We start from the raw sequence: 24816 nt of genomic DNA on the forward strand, positions 1-24816 counted from the left end.
CGCTGGTCCTCATGGCCGGGGGTCGGGGGTCGGAGTCAACGGCTTCTCGTCGGTGGGCTAGGTGTCGGGTGGGGTGTTGCGTGCCGGGAGGAAGGTTGAGGTGTGAGCGAGGGGTGGAGGTGCGCTAGGCTTTTAAACGGCAGGGGTGCACAAAGAGGGCATTGATGGCCGCACACATTGGCTCAGCCCCCCACCTCCAGACCCATATGAAAATAAGAGGGGGGATGCATGTGTGTGCATGTGTGTTTAGATGTATGTGTTTATATACCGTGTATGTGCATGTGTGAGAGGGGGTAGGATGGTGCTATTGAAGGGTCGGTATACATATGAAGCCAAATGTAGAAAAAAGGGTCCCAGGACATTATATAAACTCCTATAAAAGGTTCTTTGAGTACAGCTAGGGGGGAGGGGGTGTGGGGCAGAGAGCTGTAACAGCAGGTTAGCCAAGCTATTTCCTCCTGGTTTTTTTCCAGCAGGTCCAGGATGTTCTGAGCACACTTTGGCCGGAATCTGAAGCTTCTATCTTGGAACAAAAAGTACCAACGCTGTTCGAATCACCACGAGTACATACTCATAGCATGGCCCATGCAGTAATCATTACTGAATGAGCTTTGTCCCTTCTGCCATTCTTGCACACACTAATCACCCTCCCTAGTGGCCTATTACATCGATCTTATCTTATCGCACGTGGCTGTTTTGTGTAACCGTCTTTAGTAACGTGCATAAGCATGCACTCTTTGATGTCAAAATGCATTTTCTCTTTGATGACAGTACCTGACTTCCTATCCATCTATCTTTATATGCATCACTTATTACACTTGGATTGTACAGCGTATTGCACATACACACATGCAAACGTGCAGTTGCATGCATTACCGTAAAATGAAAATGTTGCATCCAGAAGAAACCAGAATGGCAAGGCCTGCTGATGCACATGAAGCTCAGGTGGTGGACGTGTGGTTGTGTGTCTGAGAGGATGAACGTTAGTTGTGCTTCCCTTGCCTTATTGTCCACTTGTCTTCCTCTTATTACGTCATTGTTTAACTCCAACCATTTCATTCATAAATGCTATTATCTAGTTCAAGTAATTTGATTTAAGACACAACAAATACACAAACAAACCAATGGCCAACAGCTTCTACTGAATGGAGATCTTTATTCAGTTTGGGGGTCCACAGCACCAAGTGTTCACAGCACTGGCTCCGGACACCAGGGCGGCTTCCAAAATCATTCCCCTGTTCACTCATTCCCATATACAGTGAGCACCATATATAGTGAACACTATAGTACACTATTTAGCAAGTAGGGCAGGAAAAAGGGGGAAATCTGATTATGCATCAGAAATCTATTCACTTGATGGGAAACCATGCACAATGCAACTTTTTTTCACTGTCCATTAGAGGTACTTCATATAGGGAACCAAATTTGCTCACTCATATTTTGAAAAAAAACTGCATTACAAAATAGTGATCCACCAAAAAGTGTAGGCTGCTACTATACAGGGAACAGGTGAAAGATTTTGGACATGTCCAATATGGCAAAAGAAGTACCACAAGTACCTTTGCTAAAATGGTGTGGGGGAAACCCAATGTAGGATCATGAGTTGTTCCATGTAAGCCGTATTCTATCTTTCTTTGTGTCTGTGCTACGCAAATATGATCAAGCTAGCTAACTTACTAGTTAGCTAGCTGAATCACTTGTTTTTATCCCTTTAATTAACATTTTCCCTTTAATAAAAGTGTCTATTTGGATAATGAAACTCAGACCTAATGGCATTGGCTAAATCCCCAGCATTCCCAGAAAGAGTAAAGACAAAAACATAACGAAGAAAATATCTACTGACATGGTTATAAAACAAACATTAACAAAAAAATATATAAAACACTCAAAAGCCTTGAAAGTGTAAAAAATGTACACTTTTCACTGTGTTGAATCGAAAATCAGCAAATAAAGAGTATAAATAAATTGGTTTCCTAACATTCATCTATAAACATAGCAATAATTCTCAGACATTTTACATGATATTGATACACAGAAAATGGCTGAGCTGTTGTTGTGATAAAACTGCAAAAAAGTGAGCACATGATCATCGTTGAATTGTGATTGGCTGGCTTGAGATCCCATTAGGGAGGTCTTTAATGGATGTGGCGGGGGGAGGGGAGGCAGAACAGTTGGGGTAGGGGTGTGTCCATTCTAGAAACTTCTCTCATGTGTAGTCTTTTGTTTGCAATGTGTTTAGGATTCATCTGTAGAAAAAAAACGATTAGTTCAACATTTAGGTCTGCAGAGAAACACAGATATTGTTGCACAATCTTTATTGGTGATTTAAAATGTGCAGTGATCCATACACGTACCATAGTGTTGATTTTAGTTCCAGTTTTCTTGTCCACTGCAGAGAGAGGGATAGAAAAACACAAATTAACATTTGAGTCTAATATGTTATGTCTGGGAATATTAATAATATGATAGGTATTGGAGTATGAAGAACAAGTTACTCCTTGGGTTATGAAGAATAATTAGTCCTAGGAATTAGAAGAGAGTTAGCCCTGCGAACAGGCAGAATATGTTAAGTCTTGGAATATGAAGAATAAGTTTGTCCCGCGAAGAATATGCAGAATATGTTAGTCCTTGGGATATATCTTTCTTAGGTAAGAAGAAATTGTAATGGATACCGTATGGATGGAAGTCTCATTAATGTCCACCGAACCGTTCCCATGCTTTCCCATGCCAGTGGATGGAATGGACCAAGAATGAATAGTAATCAAACACAGATGAAGGATCAGCTCAAAGCAGATGAAACAAACTCCAAACTTGAGATAAGGAGAAACGGAGAAGAGATGAAGCCGCTGGTAGCCCAGAATCAAAGATTCCAAGACTTCAGCCATCGGTTGCTTTATTGCAGTTGTTAGTGCTCTGATGATTGGCTGTTAGTTGCTCGGTGCTCAGCTCTGATTGGTTGGAAGCTGGTTTAGGTGAAGGTTTTGTTCTGGGTACCTCGTCGATGTCACCAGTCCGGGTCGATTGGAGGAGCCGATGCTCGTGGAAACAGCGTCAGTGAGTTGGAGAGGGAGGAGCTACGACGCACATACAGAAGTGCAAACACACACACACACACACACACACACACACACACACACACACACACACACACACACACACACACACACACACACACACACACACACACACACACACACACACACACACACACCCACGTGCACGTGTGTTTCAAAGGCAGAACACGCCATGCACGTTAATGGAGATGCGCACGTATGAAAAGTTTGTTATAGTTCTTCATTCTGACGGGTAAACTCATGCAAAGTTCACTCTGTCAGAACGAGACAAAGTGTCACATCTCAACAGATTGTCAACTTTTTCTACACGTTCACATGTATATATATATATATATATATATAGCGTCGTACACAGACATTTACAGACGCTCTCTACCACTTCCGTCGCATGCACACAGTCACGCATTGCCAACAACAGATAAGGCCTCATACCTCACCACGGCAAGGTTGCCATGGAAGTCAAACACCTGGTCACCATGGCGACCACCTGAATTATCCATACTGCAAAACAGGAAGTGAGTGCGGATGGACACGGGTGATATGATTGAGGAGGAAGTCGGCATGGGAAGGAGAGGCTGAACCCCTTTGAGGTCCTCATCGAGATGAAAAAGAAAGATGGCCGACGTGAACGACGTCAGAAGATGAAGTAACAACAACGTGCAGAGAGCAAGAGAGAGATATCGTCCACACGGCTGGTTTACGAGTGATGAATATATGCAGTGGGAAGGATGTGGTTTGGAAGCCAACGACTCTGCGCAAAAAGCAAAGATCCAACAGATCTTTCCAACAAGGTGCTGAGGAACGGGCGATAGACATAGAGACGTCACAGGGAGACGAGCCACGGGAAACATACACTGGAGGGACCAAGGGGAGATCATGTGTGCGGGCGGAAAGGAAGGAAACGTAAAGGAACAATGTGTTATGAGTTGAAGTAGAACGGAGCATAAGGACAAGGAGAAAAGAGCGGAAGCTTTGATTAATTATCTCTCAACACAAACAAAAATAATCCCAGAGAGCCCAGAGAAGTGAACGATTGTGTGTGTGTATATGCGAGAATGCACGTGCGCTTGTGGACGTAAATGATTGTGTGTGCATATGCGAGCGTGCACGTGCGACGTGCGTGTGTGTGGACTCACTCGTCGAACACATCCTCTGTGTCCATCCGCCGGTAGTACTTGGACAGTTTGACCGACAGGATGATACTGGGGATCAGGAGCACGAGACAGCCTCCCAGACCGAACCAGAAGGTGTTCTGATAGGGAAAAGACAGAGCGAGAGAGAGAGAGAGAGAGAGAGAGAGAGAGAGAGAGAGAGAGAGAGAGAGACACACACACACTCACACACACAGAGAAAATACAAACATACAGAAACAGAGAGACAGAGAGAGAGAGAGCAATATAAACACAGTTACAGATGGAGAAAAAAAGATCGTGGGAAAATACAGATATAAACACACAGATACACAGATAGAGATAAAGAGAGAGAGAAAATACAAACGTAGACACAGAGACAGAGACAGTGGACAGAGAGAGAGAGAAGAAAATATAAACACAGATGGAGAAAGAAAGGCAGGGCAAAAATACCCAACACATACGCAAAGAGATAGAGAGGACAAAATCGAAAGAGAGGGATTTACAGCGGGAGATAGAGACAGAGAGAGTAAATACACAGCACACAGAGGGAGAGAAAATTAAGAGAGAGAGAGAGAGAGAGAGAGAGAGAGAGAGAGAGAGAGAGAGAGAGAGAGAGAGAGAGAGAGAGAGAGAGAGAGAGAGAGAGAGAGAGAGAGAGACATTTTGTATGCATGTTTTTGTAGCGTTCTCTTTTTGCAAAGTAGTTTAACTCCTAATACTATGTTACATAAGATCTCTCTGGTCTGTTTTCTATATCAGAATGTCCTCTGGCCTTTCTCTGACTTATAGATTCCTGTTTCTAATGCGCAGCCAAAACCACAAACACACACACAGTTGGCAAAGATATAAATTGCATGTTCAAATTCAACCACAGTATGTGACTTGTTGAAGCAGCCATGCATCCCCCATCTTGTACTCTAGCCTCCACCACAAAGAAGCACACACAGCAACACTTCATACATATCAGATATATGTATGGGTACACAAAACTTTATGAGTCTTAGGGGTCTGGGCATGAACAGTATGCAATCTACGTGAATTTCAATGCCAAAGTTTCTTATAAAATTCCTCAAAAAAAAACAAAAACCTTGTTTGCGCATGTGTGTGTGTGTGTGTGTGTGTGTGTGTGTGTGTGTGTGTGTGTGTGTGTGTGTGTGTGTGTGGTGTTGTGTGTGTGTGTATGTGTGCGTGTGTGTGTGTGTGTGTGTTTGTGTGTGTGTGTGTGTGTCTGTGTCAGTGTGTGTCTGAGAGAGTAAGTGGGTGAGTCGGTGAGAGACAGAGAGAGAGTACTCAAGACTTGTGCGCGTGTGTGTGTGGGTACGTGTGTGTGCTTGCAAGTGCCTAGATTAAGAACAGACTTTTACTTGTAACTAACTCCACTGTCTTCTTTGCTCCCCAAGACCCAAAGCACTCCCGAAACAACTCAAAGAACCATTTATTAGCTGGAATAACACACACACGCACGCACGCACGCACGCACGCAGGCACGCACGCACGCACGCACGCACGCACGCACGCACGCACGCACGCACGCACGCACGCACACACGCACGCACGCACGCACACGCACGCACGCACGCACGCACGCACGCACGCACACTCACACACACACACACACACACACACACACACACACACACACAGTGGGGGGTACTTACCACAGAGTCCACTATGAAGCTGCAGCCCACTATCTCCATGCTGTCCACTATGTTACTGATAGGTTTACACTGAGCCACCTCTGCAGACAGCTGGAACACAAACGCACACATTACTAACACAGAACACATTTCATATGCATTTTATATTATGTAATTCAACTTCTGTCCCCATCTTGAATACAACTAAAGCCCTTTTCAGCTCTCCAAGCTTATTACTGCCTCTGAAACATATGCATATCAACCATGAATTGATAAAAACACAGACATAAACATGATATTAAAACATACACTCAAACTTCAGTTTTCCTACACAAATCACACATCAAGTTTTGTTTCCCGAGGTAATGCATGTGCCCCTGAATGGAGAGACGAAGGGACGTCTATGGACTGAACGAGCAGTGGATCCTACTCACAGAGCTCTTGACCCACTTTGTGTACTGTCTGAAGTAGCCCACCAACATCTGCATGTAGCCGTTAGTTTCCTGGAATCAATAACAACAATAAACAACAGCAGAGGAGTCAACACCCGGCCCTGAACAAACGAGTCGCAATAGTTTTGATAATAATAATGTGAAGAAAAGGATGGAGGTGGATGTAGTGGTGGTCACTGGACAATCACCTGCTTGATGACGTGTGACGCGTTATTAGTGATGAGATACTCTGCTGCATCTATGGCACTCAGGACGTTCGTCACCTGAACCTGCAGAGATAGAGGAAGAGAGAGAGAGAGAGAGAGAGAGAGAGAGAGAGAGAGAGAGAGAGAGAGAGAGAGAGAGAGAGAGAGAGAGAGAGAGAGGGCGCCATAGAGATTAAAAACAGAGAAGCAAAATTGAGAGAGAGGCAAGTTACAGAGAGAGAGAGTGCAATGGAGAGAGAGACCACAGCAGTAATGCACACCAGTGCCGCTATAAGAGTGTGCCTCTCACCGGTAGATCGCTGACCGTCTTCTGCAGCAGCCGAACACTTTGGCTCAGGCTATTCTGTAGAGACAGATAAACACACACACTTTACCACCTATTTTTCCCCTAGCACAACACAACACAAGAAAAAGGGGTGGATCACACGTGACCGAAAAATTGACATAATTGATTTACTAAACACAAACACAGATCTAAATAATACTATAAAATGAGGTGTGTGCGTGCAAAGTCCACAATGTCTGTGTGGTACGGACGAGGGTAAGTGTGCTGGGAAGATGTCGTCAAGGGGACGAAAAGAGCCTTCCAAACCGGCAGCCAGACCCTGATCACAGAGGCCTTATCGTGTCAGAAACACAGGTGTCGCTCATTACACTAATGACAGGTCTGTTCTTTTTATGAACCCACCAGGGCGCGGGTAATAGACCCCAACCAGTGAAGATAACACACACTGGCCACGGACCACGTGCTCTGGCACATAAAAGCAGCCGACCGGTGTTGGTCCTACGATGGCCCCTCTGTGAGGAGGGGGTTGAGACAACAAGAGCCGCTGTGGCAAACACATGCACACTTATGCGGGGGGGGGGGGGCCCTAGGGGCCCAGGTGCGACTCATTAGCCTGAAGGCCTCCTCTCCTCACAGCACAGGCAGACAGGTGGGCGGGGCCTCACACACATCCCGAGTGACACACAGAGGGGCCTTTCTCAATGACTAGTATGCAAAGTTTGGAGCTGCGCTCTCGGTGGTTAGGACCTTGCCTGTGAGGGCTCAGGGCCGCTGGTGGTTTTGCGAAATGCATTCTGGGACACTTGGAAGTTTACACGAGTCACCTCCCGATGCATGCTCGATAAAATGGGCCGGGCAACAAAACACCCGGGCGTTTGAAGTGTACTTGGCTAGTTTCAGACTTTTGAACGGAATGGTACTTTTTGTTTCACATGTCCACAAGAACACAAAACTGACAGCACACATCGAGGGATGGCTAGGGACTGGTCTTCAAACACCCTACAATGTCTGTCACTAACATAAACACACACGGGAAGCACTGAGACGACGATAACACACCACACATTAGCTTACCCTTGCCCGCACATATTTCTATGCCACCATTTTAGGAGTTGAAAGAAGAAGATGAAAAGATACAAGAAGAGAGAGTTGAGTGTGATAAAGGAAGAGTAGCAATCTGAAGATGTGGTAAATGTAGGAGTAACTTAGGAAGCAATTTGGGCGAGAGATTAGGTCATCCTCTTTGTATCGCATGTCTTTGGATTCAGAGTCCGTAGAGCGGCTACGGACAGCTTATCGCCATTTAATACAAGCATACTTATATTTTCATGAATAGAGTATTTAATGGAGAGGATTGCGATGTACAGATCGCATTTCCTCTAACTGGCGTGTGTGTGTGCTTACCATAGCTTGCTGCAATGGAACGACTTGATCTTTGTTGATTTGTCTGATGCTGCTGGCGTGACCTTTTAGGGCATTCTCCAAAGCCCCACGGGGCTGAACACACGCACACGCACACACACACACACACACACACACCCACACACACACACACACACACAACACACCACCACACACACACACACACACACACACAAATACACACACAAATACAAACACAAAGAAACATAAACATAACAAAAAGAAAAATACAATATATGTGTGCGTCTGTGTGCGTCTGTGTGTGCGTGCGTCTGGATCTTTAATAATGGATTCTGAGAACAGAGTGCGTGAATATAGTTCCCTGATTAGTCCATTCTCACCAGTTGATCGGCCTGGGCTTCCAGGTCAGTGGCGAAGGACAAAAGATCCACCAGCGTGACTGCTTTATTCGCCTAGGACCAACAAACACCACAACAAACAAACATACAAACGGGGTCTCATTAAAGCCCTGCTTGTGATACCATTCCATGACACTCTCTCACACTGACACAAAAACATTCGCAAACAAACACACACAAAAACACGCACGCACACGCACACACACACACACACACACACACACACACACACACACACACACACACACACACACACACACGCAGAAAAACCAACACAACCTGACGAGACGTGCACGCGGCTTACCTCCGTGAGGTAGGCTGTGAAGTCGATCTCTCCGACGCCAGAGTTGGCGAAGCTGATGAGCGCGTCGCGCCCCTCCTGCTCCAGCAGGCTGACGTCCTGTAGCTGGACGTGGATGCTCTCAAACACGTTGGCCAGGTCCTTGTTGTACTGCCGGGGGGACCATCGCGTCACAGCCAAGGGGAAAGGAAGGGGGGAAAAAAAAACTAGAACGTTCCCCTGCATTGTTGAGCTGTTTAACAACGGACATGATGAACATTGACTCGAATGCACCGTGGTAGGTTTATTTTGGAGGTTTCGTTGGGTGACCATAACTTGTTATTATCGTCTAGAAGTGGTCGAAGGAAGGTCCTGGGTCGACGCTCCCCCGCCACTGACACTGCATCGCTCCATTCAAGGCACGCTACCCAATAGCACCACTCATCCCTCTGGGAGGGGTCCAGCCTGTATCCCCCCCGTCCCCAACAGCCCCTCATTCATGTGCTCCAGATGCTCACCACAGTTCTGTTGAGGAAGGAGTTGATGTTGAACATGGTCTCCAGTTGCAGGGCGTGGTACAGCCCATAGTTCTCGTGGCACGCCCTGGGTGAGGAGGCACACACACTATGGTTACACACACTGGTCACACACACTGTGGTCACACACAATGTAGTTACACACACTATGGTTAAGCACACTGGTCACGCACATTATGGTTACACACACTGTGGTCACAAACAATATGGTTAAACACACTGGTTGCACACACACTATGGTCAGACACACTATGGTTACACACACTGGTCACATAAACTATGGTTAAACACACTGGTCAAACACACACTATCGTCAGACACACTATGGCTACACACACTGGTCACCCACACTACGGTCACACACGCCATTGTTACACACACTGGTCACACACACTATGGTCGCACACACTCTGGTCACACAACTGGTCACAAACATTGTGGCCACACACACTATCATACCCGCTATGGACACACACACTGCGGTCGCCCTTTGTTTATTTGAAGCGGCTGTTGTTGTGTTGTGGATGTGTGGGTGTGTTGTGGGACTGTACCGGTACATGCCGCCCACGGTCAGGTCAATGTTTGGGTTCTGGAACAGCATGTTAGGCAGGAAGTTCTTCATGCCCGGGTGCATGATGTATGGGGTGTCTATGATCTAAACCCGCATGCACATGCATGCAAGCACCGATACACATACACACACACAAACAAGTAGACACACGCAGACACACACACACACAAACACACACATTAAGACATTAAAGCAGACACACATGCACCACACACACGCTCAAGCGTGCACACACACACACACACACACACACACACACACACACACACACACACACACACACACACACACACACACACACACTCATACACATGCAAACACATAAAACAATGCATAGCAAGATAAATTCTGTACAGTTCTAGTATCAGGATCAGGTTAATTGTATTTTTACAAGTGGGAAATGCAAACAAGAAAAGAGAAGAAGGCGTTTAGAGAAAAGAGGGGGAAGATGTGACAACGGGATTGCATGCGCTACCTGAAACAGCTGTCGGTTTGCCAGAGGTTCACAAATCAGCTTCTCCACGTTGCCCCCGACAACAAACAAGGAAGAGACCACTGCCATAAGCGCCCAAGCAAAGAGGAAGCTGAACCCCACACCACTGATAGAGAGACAGAGAGTGAGAGAATGTGAGAGAGAGAGAGAGAGAGAGAGAGAGGAGAGAGAGAGAGAGAGAGAGAGAGAGAGAGAGAGAGAGAGAGAGAAGAGAGAGAGAGAGAGAGAGAGAGAGAGAGAGAGGGAGAGAGAGAGAGAAATAAATGATGAGAGAACAATGAGGAGCAGGATAATCATTCAATAATTGCATGAAATTAAACCATCTCTTTGCTTACTGAATTACATCATCAAGTAGGACAAAACTACTTTACCTTCCAACTCAAAGTCTGTCCATCACAAAGTCTTTAACTCAACAGTGGACCTACTAAATATTGTCAACATATTAACATGTAATGAAAGGCGTGGTGCCATGGTAACATACGCCATGAGCAGGTTGCCGCCAGTGTTTGAAAGGCAGCCGCGGTTGGTGGGCGTGGCCTGTTTGTCATAGCCACAGCTGCCGCAGAGCAGGCCCAAGAGGTTAAAGCACACGATGAGGACCACCATGCACAGGGCCGCCACACAGCCAATCCACCTGGAACACACACACACACGCACACACACACACGCACACGCACACGCACACGCACACGCACACGCACACGCACACGCACACGCACACGCACACACACACACACACACACACACATAAACATACACACACAAATTTGTGTGTGTATGTTTCACAAAATTTGTGTGTGTATGTTTCACAAAAACAAGTATATAACTAGTGGTTTTAGTTTCCAAACTAAACCAGATTGTGACCGCACCATTATAAATAGGAACCACAGTTAAACTCACACTCAGACAAATATAGACACACAGACACACACAGACCTGTAGAAGTCCAGCTGGTCGATCTGGGCGTAGTAGGATTCAATCTGCTGCTGGCCTTGGTTCAGGAAGATGGTGAAGTTGGCCAGAGACGCCTCCACCGGAAACATCTTAGCAAAGTCCACGATCTCGCCTCCAATCCTGTCCAGCATGACTTTGACCCCTCCACAGAGAAACATAAATAAAGTTAGTGTACACAGGCACACAAACATGCACTGATATACACAAATACATACACACACACGCACACACACGCACACACACACACAGACACACATGCACACATAGCCATTTATTTTACACAGAAACCTAAACCTTAACCTAAATATAAAGCAACGTCCACACACACACACACACACACACGACCTACGCTTAAACCTAAATACAAAGCGCCAACATACACACACACACAAACAACAACCACATACTGCATACTATGTCACTGATTCATGTTCATTCAGATGCACAAAAGAGCTGCTCAAACAGAAAGTAGTTCTACATGTCTGCAGCTGTGAGGTCTGGGGAGCAGAGGGGTATGTGATTCACAGGGATCACTTACGAGGCAGCTCTGTGATTTCATTCAGGTGTTGAGGGGGAGGAAAATGAAAAGCATGTGAAAGTGAGCAAAGGAGTGAAAAGATTGAACAGGCAGAATCTCTCCCGGCAGACCGAAGCAGCCTCTGCAGAGAGACTGACGCTAAACCAGTGAGACCATTTTAAAGACATCGAAAACAAACCAACGCAGAATGACACTCAGGTTGTGTATACCTGCCACAATGTTCTTGGTCTGTTCCTTCACTAGTCTCGGCGTGTCGTTGAAGGAAGAGTAGCCCTGCAGGGGGAACACCAGCAAGAGGTCGGGGTGGTCTGGTTAGTTCCTGGGGTGTGGGGGAGGTGTGGGGGTTCTGTGTGGGGGAGGAGGAGGACAGAGACGGAGAGCATGTGGACACCCACCTTCTGGATGATGTTGCTGAGGTCCGTTTTTAGGAGCGCGTCGACATTCATCAATTGCCGACTTACGTCCGGAAGCTGGAAACATGAAAGAAGAAGTAAGATAAATTCCATGAAAATAAAAAATCCCCTAATTGTCATTGTACATTTTTTCTATAGTGGGATGAATGTATACTGTGTAATATGTTAGTTATTCCAGCCTGTACTCATGCGCTCTTTCAATTTGTGCATGTGTTTGTTATCCGTGTTACTGTACATAAACTTTCTATCTGTGTAAAGAAATACACAGAAAAAAAATAAATAATACAAATATATTATCGTAATCATATACTTTTATTATTTATTCATTCAGGTCCCAGTGAGGGTTCAGCATCCTGCTCTAGAATACCCACACGGATCCAGAGCGAGCCCAGAACCTATTGCTGGGGCAGACCCAGTGTAATATGTTGGGTGGCGTTACCGTGGAGAAGTCGGCACTGGAGCCCAGCTGGCCGAGGGTGGAGCGGATGGTGTTGCATGTGTGGGACACGGCTCCGTTGGTGCAGGCGGGGTCGGAGAGCGTGTTGGACAGGGAGGCGCGCTCGTTGGACAGGCTGAGCTGCAGCCGCACCGTGCCCTCCTGCAGGGTGTCCAGGGAGCTGCCGATGCTCTCCAGGGCCTCCTTGGTCTCCCGCATGGCTGGGGAGGGGAGGAGAGGGGGAGGAGAGGGGGAGGAGAGGGGAGAGGGGGAGAGAGGGGGAGGAGAGAGGGAGGAGAGAGGGGGAGAGAGAGGGGAAGAGGAGAGGGAGGGGAGAGAGGAGAGGGGGAGGAAGAGAGGGGAGGAGGAGAGGGGAGGAGAGGGAGGAGAGGGGAGGGGAGAGGAGAGAGGAGGAGAGGGGAGGGGAGAGGAGGAGAGGGAGAGGAGAGAGGGGGAGGAGGGAGGGGAGAGGAGGAGAGGGGGAGGAGGTGAGGGGAGAGGAGGAGAGGGGAGAGGGGAGAGAGAGGGGAGAGGGGAGGAGAGAGGGAGAGGAGGAGAGGGGAGAGGAGGAGAGGGGGAGGAGGTGAGGGGAGAGGAGGAGAGGGGAGGGGAGAGGAGGAGAGGGGGGGGAGGTGAGGGGAGAGGAGGAGAGGGGAGAGGGGAGGAGAGAGGGGAGAGGGGAAAGGGGGGGGGAGGGGTGGAGGGAGAGGGGAGAAAGGAGAGAGCAAAGGGGAGAAGCGCAGCGGAAGGAGGGGATGAGGAGAGGGGGAGAGGGGGAGAGAGGAGAGATAGGGCGGAGGGGAGGTGGGCGATAAGGAGGAGAATAAGGAAGAGGGGTCAGGAGTACAAATCTTCATTCAAATAAAAATACCAAAACGAAATACAGTAATACAGTTGTAATGTTTTTCAGTGACCACCACATCAGAGGAGTCCACAAGGAGATCTGAAGACAACAGGGGGTAGACAGATGGTCACTGGCACTGACAACAAAGGGATCAGGTCAAACAGTCAAAACAACAATACTCAACCACAACAAGAACTCTGTATCAACTGCTGTTACCTTTAATAGCATTCTCAACTTTTGCTTTAGAGAGCAGAGCGTAGAGGGACAAAAGACAAATCATGTTATTAGACGTTGAATGAGGAAAGGGAGAGGAAGAAAGGAAAAGGAAGACAGGGAAAGCTCAATGCTCGGGCGGCATAAGAAAGATCCAAACTTCAGACCAGAATCATTGAAATGTGCATATTCTCTAAGGCCATGGCTTTATGCCCACTACAGCCATTGAACATTGGGAGAGAATCATTGCTAGTCATAAAAAATGCCTTCTTTCCCGCGGTATACCTCCTGCCATGCGTAGGGCCGTGTCCAGGGACGGCATCACCTCCCTCTCCAGCTGGCTGTGGATCCTCCCTCCCAGCACGGGACCGATGTCTGCCAAGCAGCAAGGGGATCAGACCGTTACACAGTGAGGAGGAGCAGATGGAGGCCCAGTCCCATTACTACCCCTTACCCCTTCCCCTTACCCCCTCACCCTTGTTTTGAAGGCGTAAGGGGAAGCCGTAAGGGGTAGAAATGGGATTGGGCCTTAGGCCGCGAAATCGCGATCTTACGGCTTCCCCTTACGCCTTCCCCTTACCCCTTCCCCTTACCCCTTCCCCTTACCCCTTCCCCCTTACCTCTTCAAAACAAGGGGGAGGGGTAAGGGGAAGGGGTAAGGGGTAGAAATGGGATTGGGCCGGAGAGAGGGCGTACATAGAGAAAGATGAATGGAAGGGTTGTAACTCACTGTCCAGGTCTGACAGCACTTTGTTCTTTGCCGTTGTGTATTGTGCGGTAAGGTAGTCAATTTGCTGTAACATGAAAAGACGAAACACATAAGGAATTATGATGGTGAGTAAGTAAGTAAGTAAATGAGTATTTGAATGTTTGTGAAAGACTGTGAGAGAGAGAGATAGCATGTGTGTGCATGCGTGTGTCTGTGTGTGTGTTTGTGTGTATGTGTGTGTATGTGTGTGTGTGTGTGTGTGTGTGTGTGTGTGTGTTGTGTGTGTGTGTGTGTGTGTGTGTGTGTGTGTGTGTGTGTGTGTGTGTGTGTGTGTGTGTGTGTGTGTGTGTGTGTGCGTACCGCAGGTGTGTTGTTGGCGAATGTCTTAAGGTCTCTCATGTTGGTGTTGACTAGGCGACGAGTGCTCTTGATCTGGTTGCTGATGTTGTGGTTCGCAGCGTACGCAAACAGCACTCCCAGACTGAGACACACACACACACACACACACACACACACACACACACACACACACACACACACACACACACACACACACACACACACACACACACACACACACACACACACACACACACACACACAGAAGATGGAGAATTTCAGTTGGCCAGGAGAGGTCAGAGAGTTTGAGAATTAACTCTCAGATACAACTGACAGATGCAGTTGATCTGGCAGGTGCTAAAATTAGAAAAACATAAATCCATCCATCAGTGCAACACACTGAAATGCACTAATCATGAGAATGTAGGATTAGTTTAACATGGGGAAAAAAGCAGAGTGGCCAGCAGAGGGCAGTATGTCTCCAATTGATAAAGTTCCCTTCCCTTTGGCTTTGGTTTGGCAACTATTATCATATTTTGGAGGTCATACTCCGCTATCTGTCTCCCTCCTCATCATTCAACCATCTCCCTTTCCATGTCCCTCTCTCTTTGTATCTGTCTCCATTGTATCATTCTTTTCACCCATCTCTCGCTTTCACAGACAAAATGAGAGAGAGGGTTCTGGTACAAAAACATGCTTTCTGTATTGTGTGTAAGTGTGTGTTCGTTTGTGCGTGTTTGTGTGTTATGCATGAGAATGTGTGTGTATTTGTGTTAGTGCCTGAGTGGTGCGCATATGTGTGTGTGTGTGTGTGTGTGTGTGTTTGTCTTTGTGTATGTGTGTGCATGTGTGTATGTGTGTGTGTGTGTGTGTGTGTGTGTGGTGTGTGTGTGTGTGTGTGGTGTGTGTGTGTGTGTGTGTGTGTGTGTGTGTGTGTGTGTCTGTGTGCATGTGTGTAGGGCATTTGATTGAGACAGAGAACCCTCTCACTGCCAGCCAAGCCATATCGGTAACACCTAACTGCTCCCAACTGGTCAGTGCCCTGACACAACAATCATCTCTCTCCCTGTGTGTGTGTGTGTGTGTGTGTGTGTGTGTGTGTGTGTGTGTGTGTGGTGTGTGTGTGTGTGTGTGTGTGTGTGTGTGTGTGTGTATGTGTGTGTGTGTGTGTGTGCGTGTGTGTGTGTGTGTATTTGTGTGTGTACTGCTTTTGGAAGTTTATTGTTTCATCCTTTGTGGTTTCTCTTCACACTCGCCCCTCTTGTACACACTACAATCACAGTGGCCATCAATGATGCCCGTGATGGCTGACCAATGATCATGCATTCTCACCATTATAGAGCAGTAGTAAAAACGGTTAAAAACATTGAATGAATACCACAACATGCTACATTGGGACTACTCAATGAAAAAGTAAGCCACTGAAACATGAATAAACATTGAAACTGTGGTCAATTCATGGGCTTCCTACTAAAGATTAATGTCTGGCATATGCTCTGTGACCCACTCCAAATGCCCTCGTGACCTACTTATGTCGTTTGGAGAATCCCTGTGATAGAGCTCACTGCAGCTACTGCAGCCACTCAAAGCATTCCAGTGCAGCTCCCTGATCACGATACACACACACACACACACACACACACACACACACACACACACACACACACACACACACACACACACACACACACACACACACACACACACACACACACACACACACACACACACACACACACACACACACACACACACACCACCAGACCCAGAGTGGGGTCAATCACAATAACCAGTTTGACCGCAGCCGTTTGGGATTTATTTGCTTTGCTCAATGACACCAATGACAAGGACTCACAGGAAATCGCAACCCTTAAAGTTCAGTACAGAAAGCTGCTGGAGCTGCAAGTGATGAAGGATGATGGAGATCAACCAATCGATTTGATTGATGATAAAAAAAGGAAATACTGATATACTTTATTGTCCCCAGAGGCTTAAAACTAAAACGGACAATTGCCCCCTCTGGGGACAATCCGGACGACAATGAAGATGATGTTGTGATATGGGTTGATATTGTTATTCTCAACGTCACTTCTAAGTCACTCTGGATCACAGCTAGGGCTTGATTATGGAAAATCATATCCACGATTATTTTGGTCAATATTGAAATCCCGATTATTCAAACGATTATTTTTGAGTTTGAAAACATGATGTATTTATTCAGCATGTCTCTCCCAAAAAATACTTTGTAACTGAGGACTGTGAAATTTCAAACACCAAATATAAATAAATAAAAATAATAATTGTAAAACTCGATTATATTAGTTTTGTGATCGTTTGGCGCTAAAATCGAAATCGCGATCAAAATTTGATTCATCGCCCAGCCCTAATCACGGCTTCTCCTAAGCGACTACATGTATCCGGTGATGGTGAGGGTGATGATGACGGTGGTGATGACGAGGTGCAAGACTCACATGATGAAGATGGAGGTGACGATGAGCGAGGCGGTGAAGAAGCCTCTCTGGCAGTCGGCGTTCTTCCTCTGCCTCTGGTGCATCTCCCCCCCGCAGTTGTCGCAGCAGCGACACACGCAGAAGCAGGTGCCCACGATGGGCACCAGCACCAGGAACAGCAGGCCCAGGGAACCGCACACCAGGAAGCCCGCCTCGTAGTACACGCCCTGGGGGAGCAATGGGGAGGGGGGGGGGGGGGGGGGGGGGGGTGATTGAGGACGGGGTATTCGGAGGCCGTGTTATGTTATGGAGGAACGGGTCGGATGTTGATGTGCACCAGACACACTTCTCTTCGCTTCCCGATCGGAGGATTCAGATCGATCACAGCCGTCACCTGCATCGCACCTCAACTGCATTCTCGTGTTGCTCCTCATCAAAGACACTTTAATTATAAATAACACACACACAGCCAATAACTCACATCGACATAAAAACTTGAGCACACTCACACTATAATGTATAACTAATGTACATACATACACATATCAGAACACGCACAGAAGCACACACACACAACCACAGACAATAATAAATACACACATGTAAACGTACAAAAACATACAAGCATGCACACACACACTGTTTTTTGATCCACCCACCTGAAGCAATAGGACTATATTTTCCGGCTGCAGCACACAGGATATGCCCGAACACACACACACACACACACAAAGCACGGAGAAAACAGACAGAAAAAAACTAGGTCAGTGTGGGTCAGAGATTAAGAGTTCTCCCAAATCTAATGTTCACAGACTACAGTAGGTCTAAAGGCCGGTATTATGGGCTATATTAATCCCTTAAATACAAAACTCTTGCACATGCCCAGTGAGGGGGGTGAAACGCTGTCACCAGGAAACCAATGGACCAGGAAAATAATGATACATAATAATCACATTCTCCTTCTTGGTTTGACATAGATCTCCACCTTTATCAAACAGCGTGGTTTTAAACATGCATCATATTGTCTTCAAGAGCAAGCCAGCTCCACGGCTATCACAGGACACCAACCTTTCTCCACTCCTCCAGCTTCATCCTTCCCTTGTTCTCCTGGATGACTCTGACAATCAGATCTGGGAGAGGGGACACACAGGTGGTATTTACCATAGAAATATTATATTTTTTACTAATGTAGTCCAAATGGTATTGTTGTCATAATCATCATTTAAATAAATCAATAAATACATACATAAATAAGTACACAAATACATAAATAAGTAAATGCATCTACACATAACATACATACTATAAAACAAATAATTTCTACCTAACAATATATACTTTACCGATCACACCTTTGACTGTGATTCTGCTAATATTCCAAAGATAAACAACACATTCGTAATGCTCTCTTTTTATTTGTTTAGCTATCGGTCTGTGGCACCATTAGATTCAGAATATGCAAAAGCCATCGATCTATATCAACAAATGCCAGAGGTAGGCAAACAGCGACGCCCACACGGGAGTCAATGTAAACTTCCTTCATAAGGACATGAGAGCATCCTGGGGGGTGTTGACACAGATCAGCCACCATGAGATTACACTGTCCGGGCTCATCTGTAACTACCCCTCTGCAGGTGTTTCTTACACAAGAGCAACGTTCCACGTGTATGTAGTACATATCACACAGGCGCACGTGTCTCTGTATGTGTGTGTGTGTCTGTGTGTGTTAGTTCATGTTGGAACCGATTTGGGCTTTAATTACACGCTTAAGAGCATGGAGCGAGATGTCAAACTAGCTACGAGTTTGTTGTAGATTGCAAGTCGTTTCGGATAAAAGCACGTCCTGAATGTCAAATCTTTATGTATTCTATTCATTGAATCACTTAGCAGATTCTTGAACCAAAGCGTCTTCAAGTTAATTTGATGGAGCAGGGAGGTGCTGGGTGTCTGACTCAAGGATAACTCATGGATGCCAACTTTGGTTTCTTGTACACATTATTATATTTGCCCTAACCCTATTTTTTACAAGGGGCTTCTGTCAGGGGCTTCTGTCAGACAGATCTACTGGACAATCACTACTTGAGGACCACCCTCAACATGATGGATCTATACGGATACAGTATATATATGCATTGTTTTAGACGCACACAGCAGGGCATACAAATCGACCACCTGTTGATGAACATCTTCTTAGTTTAGCATTAGCCACCCAGAGCTAAGCTGGCTAAGACAAGCTCAGTGACAGAGTAGCCGGCTTCGACCAGGGAAAGGGAGAGGGGGGAATACACTCAGGGGGGAGAATGAAATAGAAAGGATAAAGAAAAGTATACCGGCTGCCCACCAGAGAGCTAAGAACAGACGTCTAGTAGTAGTAGTAATTGTTTGACAATAGAAGTATTCTTGTTGTTAATAGCTGTGCCATTATCAGAATTATTTGTTTTCAAATTTTTCAATCCAGAAAAATAGTGGGGCTTTTTTTCAAATCCAACAACACATAAAACTTCACACACACTATTTGGTGTTTTCACTCTGTAAACGTGGTTTCACACACATGAGAAACACAACCTATCCAATAAGATCTTAAAGGGCACTTTTCCAAGTGCCAAGGTCTCCGTATGCTGTGATCCGTATCATGCCAGAGCCCCCCTCCCTACCTTCTTACTTGCTAAATATAGATTAGCCCAATCCTCTGCTTGTGGCCTGCTCCTAGGGATTAGCAACATTATCATGTTGACAGCCTTAAAGAACCTGATGTGAACCTCCTGTCCACACGTATAGCGCATATGTCAAGGAAATGGCCGACCATAGAGTGAAGATGTTAGGAGTGCAGGGTCCAATGTTCCCGGATCCAAGGTCCCTGACTCAGTAGTGTGTCGATTCAGAGGAGGAAATGGTGGAGTTCGCAGGGATTAAGATCCTTATTAACACAAAATCCGTCGATGAGTCATTACTTGGCCTGTTTAGGTTACTGCGCTTCTCAAGGCCAGTAAAGACAACTAGTACACTGATCTGATTCATGCAATGGACCCCCTTAGAATCTTAAACTCTTCAATCAACACTGAATAAATGATTCAGTGCTTAAAGTGATTAAAAAAGGTTAAATAATCAATTAGTCAATCGACAGAAAATGAATAAAGTGACAGAAACTGAATGAAGAATAGAAAGTAAGCTTCTTCTTTAAAATTCTGTGCTCGTTAAAACACTAGTTTTCAGAAATGTGTTTACAAGGAGTTAGTGGAGATGTTCAGTCTATATAAAAATTGTATACATTTTTATACACACAACGACTAATATTATATATCACTATGATAATAATAAGCAATGTGGTTGTGATCTCTGATTTGTGTGTTTAATTATTGTCAGTCGCTTTAGATTAAAGCATCTGCTAAATGCCCTACATGTAAATGTAATGGAACAGAGGGGATTTACTTGTATTTTACATATGGCTGTATCAGAAATAAGTCTAAGGACCATGTTTTTTTTAAGGCTATTTAAATCATGTTTGCACTCCTGACTAGTTATTTAAATACATGTTACGCCAGTATATACATTACATAGGACATTATTCAAGATAGATTGGTCTGGATTTGGGTAGTTATGACTGAAGGGCTACCAATGTTACTATGTATGTACTATGGTGTCATTCCCCTGCTTGCCTTGTGCATATTAAACAATGGCAATTTCGGGAGTCTGATCGTCCTTTAAGACACTTTCTTCCTGATAAACAGCAATCCAACATATTAGAGAAATTGAGGAAACTCAGAATCGCGTTTGTGTGTGTGTGTGTGTTAGTGTGTTTGTGTGTGCGTGTCTGTGTTTGACGCTGCCATCTGTAGTGGCACTGGTGTAATGTGCTAGTATTAGCTTTTGCAATAGCTAAGCCTCTAATCTACCCGGTGTGTATCTAAAGGGACAAGACGTAAACTCTGCATGAGAAGAATTAACCAACCAAACATGAAGTAAACACGATGTGAACGGAACCATTGAGTCTGATTGATTATCACAAAATAGCATAAATTGTTTGTTTGATTCAATCAGTCATTTATCGATAGATTTTTCATATTTTCCACAGATATTAATATCAAAAAGGCTAGACGGGGCTTTGAGGTGGCTCAACCAAGGAAAGATCAAACTGGAGTTCACCAGAAGCCTAGTGCACATATTGATCAATGGAGCTCCAAACCCTACACGTTTTTTAGTTTGGGGTGCAACACACTCTTTGCTTTTATTGAATGTTGACCATTGAATGTTTTATTACTAACTCAAAGGTTTTCTTGATTCTATTTCTTGCTTTTTTGATGCTATGATTTTTGGAATAAGCCTCTTCAATTATTACAGGTTATATGAGCTGGTTTGTAGTATTGGACACTGAATAAAACTCCATTTGGTATGAGAGGATGTATGAAAACTCATCCAACCATAGTTGCAGACCTCAATAAGACTTACTGAATAAATTGTACGTGTACATTGTAATATCATGCATTCTCCTTTAGTAAAGGGCCTACATTTTTTTAAATGTAGCATTTACTTTTAGATGTACTCTCTGATCAAAACTCAAAATTCCCTTTTAGAGTGATAATATAAGATATCCCCTCATACTAAGGGTGAATTATCAAATAGAGGGTTAACGCTAACCCTAACCCTAACACCAAATAAAACCACTATTATCTAAAACTACAATGGGATGAGAGGCAGGAAAGGCAGGAAATAGCAAGGCAGTAATATTGATCACTATTACCATGCTGTGTTGCTAAGGATTTAAACAATATGTGTTTTTTCATCTTGTTATGCCAATTTACAACTGTTTGGATGCTCCAACAACCTGACAGACCCGCTAGTTACTAAAGCAAGTCCATGAAAACATAAACTAGGGCACACGCCATATCAATGACATGGCTGCTGAGTATTTGTAGACAAACTTGTTTAAACTTGCGTATTGCAGGAGTGCTTCTAGATTAGGCCATCATTACCCTGGTTATTGACTGCTTGATAGTGGTAGATAGATTCACTCACAATATTATATATTATGTTTAATACTGTTGCACTTGATGCTATTTATTATACTGGTGTGTGTGTCTCTGTGTGTGTGTGTGTGTGTGTGTGTGTGTGTGTGTGTGTGTGTGTGTGTGTGTGTGTGTGTGTGTGTGTGTGTGTGTGTGTGTGTGTGTGTGTGCGCGTGTGTGTATGTGTGTGCCTGCATGTGTGTGTGTGTGTGTGTGTGTGTGTGTGTGTGTGTGTGTGTGTGTGTGTGTGTGTGTGTTTGTGTGTGTGTGTGTGTGTATGTGTGTGCCTGCATGTGTGCCTGCATGTGTGTGTGTGTGTGTGTGTGTGTGTGTGTGTGTGTGTGTGTGTGTGTGTGTGTGTGTGTGTGTGTGTGTGTGTGTGTGCTGTGTGGGTTTTGTGCCAAGTAAATCAGCTACATAATATTTGACTTAACATATACCTGAACATATTCAAAAGCTGACCAAGCTCTTTGACTTGCAAACATAGGTCCCTTGCTATAATCTGAATTAATTTGGGAGGCTGTGTGGTTTTGCATCCACATTTAAAATCTTGGCACTGTACGAATATGGGAAATACCTCTAACATGAGCCTAGCAGGTGTTCCATGCCATCAAGGTGGTCTCCCTTTGTGTGACAGACAGGTATGGGCCTAAAACTGGAAAGTCCCGTACACAGCATATGGTCCCAGGGGATTAAGGTATTAGGCCTACGTTGTGATGCAGGTGACAAAGAAAGCCCCATCTAATCGCAGATCTGTTAATTGGTTACAGGCCTGTGGTCCTAACACGGGCACCAAAATGGCAGCAACTTAAAACCTCCAATCCTATTGCTCATGCTCATCCTCCAACGTGACTGACAGAAGAAAAATAATTTGTTGTAAATCATTTGAATAATTTAATATAGGCCTATTCTATGACCGTTGACCAATATCACATCCGTGCCGATCATTTCGTTCCAGTGATAATCGGCTATGTGGGATTTGATCTCCAGATCTCGGACGTGTGACATTACGCGCATGATACCATTGGTTTATGTGCTGGACGGCTCGACATGTGTCATCTCCTCCTGGCTACACTTGGTGCGTAAAGGCGTTATAGATAGTGGCCTACACACATCCAAGCGTGCGCGCCTTTTTAGTTGGAACCAGGCACAGATTGAACTGGAAGATGACTCTCGGACAGGGAGCGGACAAGGTACCAGGGAACATGGTACTCCTGAAGTCTGACAGAGTGGTCCCCATTTGTTACACACACACACGCACAAGCACACGTACACGTACACGCACGCGCACGCGCGCACACACACACACACACACACACACACACACACACACACACACACACACACACACACACACGTCTCACCTTTGGGGAAGGGGTTCGGCTGCACCACGTACAAAAACGCATGCACCACGTGGAACAGGATTCCCATCGCTCCGGGTTCATAGTAAGCGTGAGTAGCGTAGACCGCCGAGGGGACGAACCCAAAATCAAGAGGCTCCACGGGGGGTGGGGACCGCTTTGTGTGGGAGTCCGCTTGATACCCATCCAGTTCTCCATCCTGTCCGTCCGGGGGCGGGTCGCTGCACCTGCTGCCCCCCCAGCACAGCAGCAGCAGACACCACGATATCCAGTGCATAGTGGCGGAAAGTTTCAAGAAATGTATTGTAAATAAACCCAAAAGTTGGAATAAAAGTTCCGTTCCACGGCCTTCAGGGGAGGGTGATGGGGGAGGGCTGACGACCGGAGAGAACACCTGTCTCTCTTTCTATCTCTCTCCCACTCTCTCTCTCTCAGAGGCTTATCCTTCTTACTCAGCCGACAAAAGAGGACCACCGAAATTCCGAGGAAATACTGAATAAAACTCGCAATAGAGTCCTTATTTCTGGCCGGTAGTTCCGTTTGCAGTCGCTTTGGGTTTGCTTTGTATCTTCGGCGGAACCCTGACTATTGACCGGCACATCTTCCACTAGTTCTTCGATGTCGACCAAGGGCTGCGCTGTCGCTGGTTGCGTCCACTTGTTTCCTCTCGGCTCGTCCCCGCGACACCGCGCGTGCACGCCGCTCCCAAGAGCGCTCGCGCTCGTTTAAGTTCACATGGCATCATTGGAACTCTGCTGCCATGTGCGCGTGCTTTTTCAATTGTATGTGACATACTAATCAATTACTAGCTTACTTTCGTTTGGAGCATAGCAGGACACCTGTCAATCAACTCGGACATTGGCTAGGGCTAGGCTAGCGTCCTCTACCAAGGACTACTTAGTTACTTACTTACTACAAGTATTTAAATATTCAGATGAGTGAACTGTGGGTCTAGAGACAGTAGCCTCTCTCTCGACTTTCTTTCAAGACCTTGTCCAAAACCCATTTAGAAATGGCCATTGATACAGCTGGAGCTGGCCATTGCCTAGCTGGATTCATTTTCTAATATTAACGCAAACACAAATCATGCTTTCAATGCTCTATTTG

At 45.7% G+C, this 24816-nt stretch overlaps 1 protein-coding gene across 1 annotated transcript; it reads right to left on the reverse strand.

Moving 5' to 3' along the window:
• Positions 1–1480: 1480 nt before the first annotated feature.
• prom1b (prominin 1 b) lies at positions 1481–24320 on the reverse strand. Its single transcript, XM_056585641.1, has 25 exons — positions 23713–24320; positions 18414–18475; positions 18005–18031; positions 17367–17572; positions 14917–15037; positions 14578–14641; positions 14133–14222; positions 12794–13011; positions 12337–12411; positions 12151–12214; positions 11386–11545; positions 10931–11083; positions 10432–10555; positions 9937–10040; positions 9368–9452; positions 8874–9020; positions 8552–8623; positions 8193–8285; positions 6792–6845; positions 6485–6565; positions 6279–6347; positions 5866–5955; positions 4211–4326; positions 2355–2389; positions 1481–2246 (listed from the first exon to the last, which is right to left on the reverse strand). Exons 1-24 carry the CDS (start codon positions 23984–23986, stop codon positions 2368–2370), a joined length of 2571 nt encoding a protein of 856 aa, XP_056441616.1. The 5' UTR covers positions 23987–24320; the 3' UTR covers positions 1481–2246; positions 2355–2367.
• Positions 24321–24816: the final 496 nt, after the last annotated feature.

Source organism: Gadus chalcogrammus, chromosome 3, assembly GCF_026213295.1.
Source record: "Gadus chalcogrammus isolate NIFS_2021 chromosome 3, NIFS_Gcha_1.0, whole genome shotgun sequence".
Lineage (NCBI taxonomy): Eukaryota > Metazoa > Chordata > Actinopteri > Gadiformes > Gadidae > Gadus > Gadus chalcogrammus.

Coding starts and splice junctions, on each gene's coding strand:
- prom1b (XM_056585641.1), bottom strand. CDS start 23,986: ATGCACTGGATATCGTGGTGTCTGCTGCTGCTGTGCTGGGGGGGCAGC. Junction 18,032..18,413: donor AGCTGGAGGAGTGGAGAAAG/GTTGGTGTCCTG, acceptor TGTGTGCTGCAG/CCGGAAAATATAGTCCTATT. Junction 14,223..14,577: donor AGTGCTGTCAGACCTGGACA/GTGAGTTACAAC, acceptor GCTGCTTGGCAG/ACATCGGTCCCGTGCTGGGA.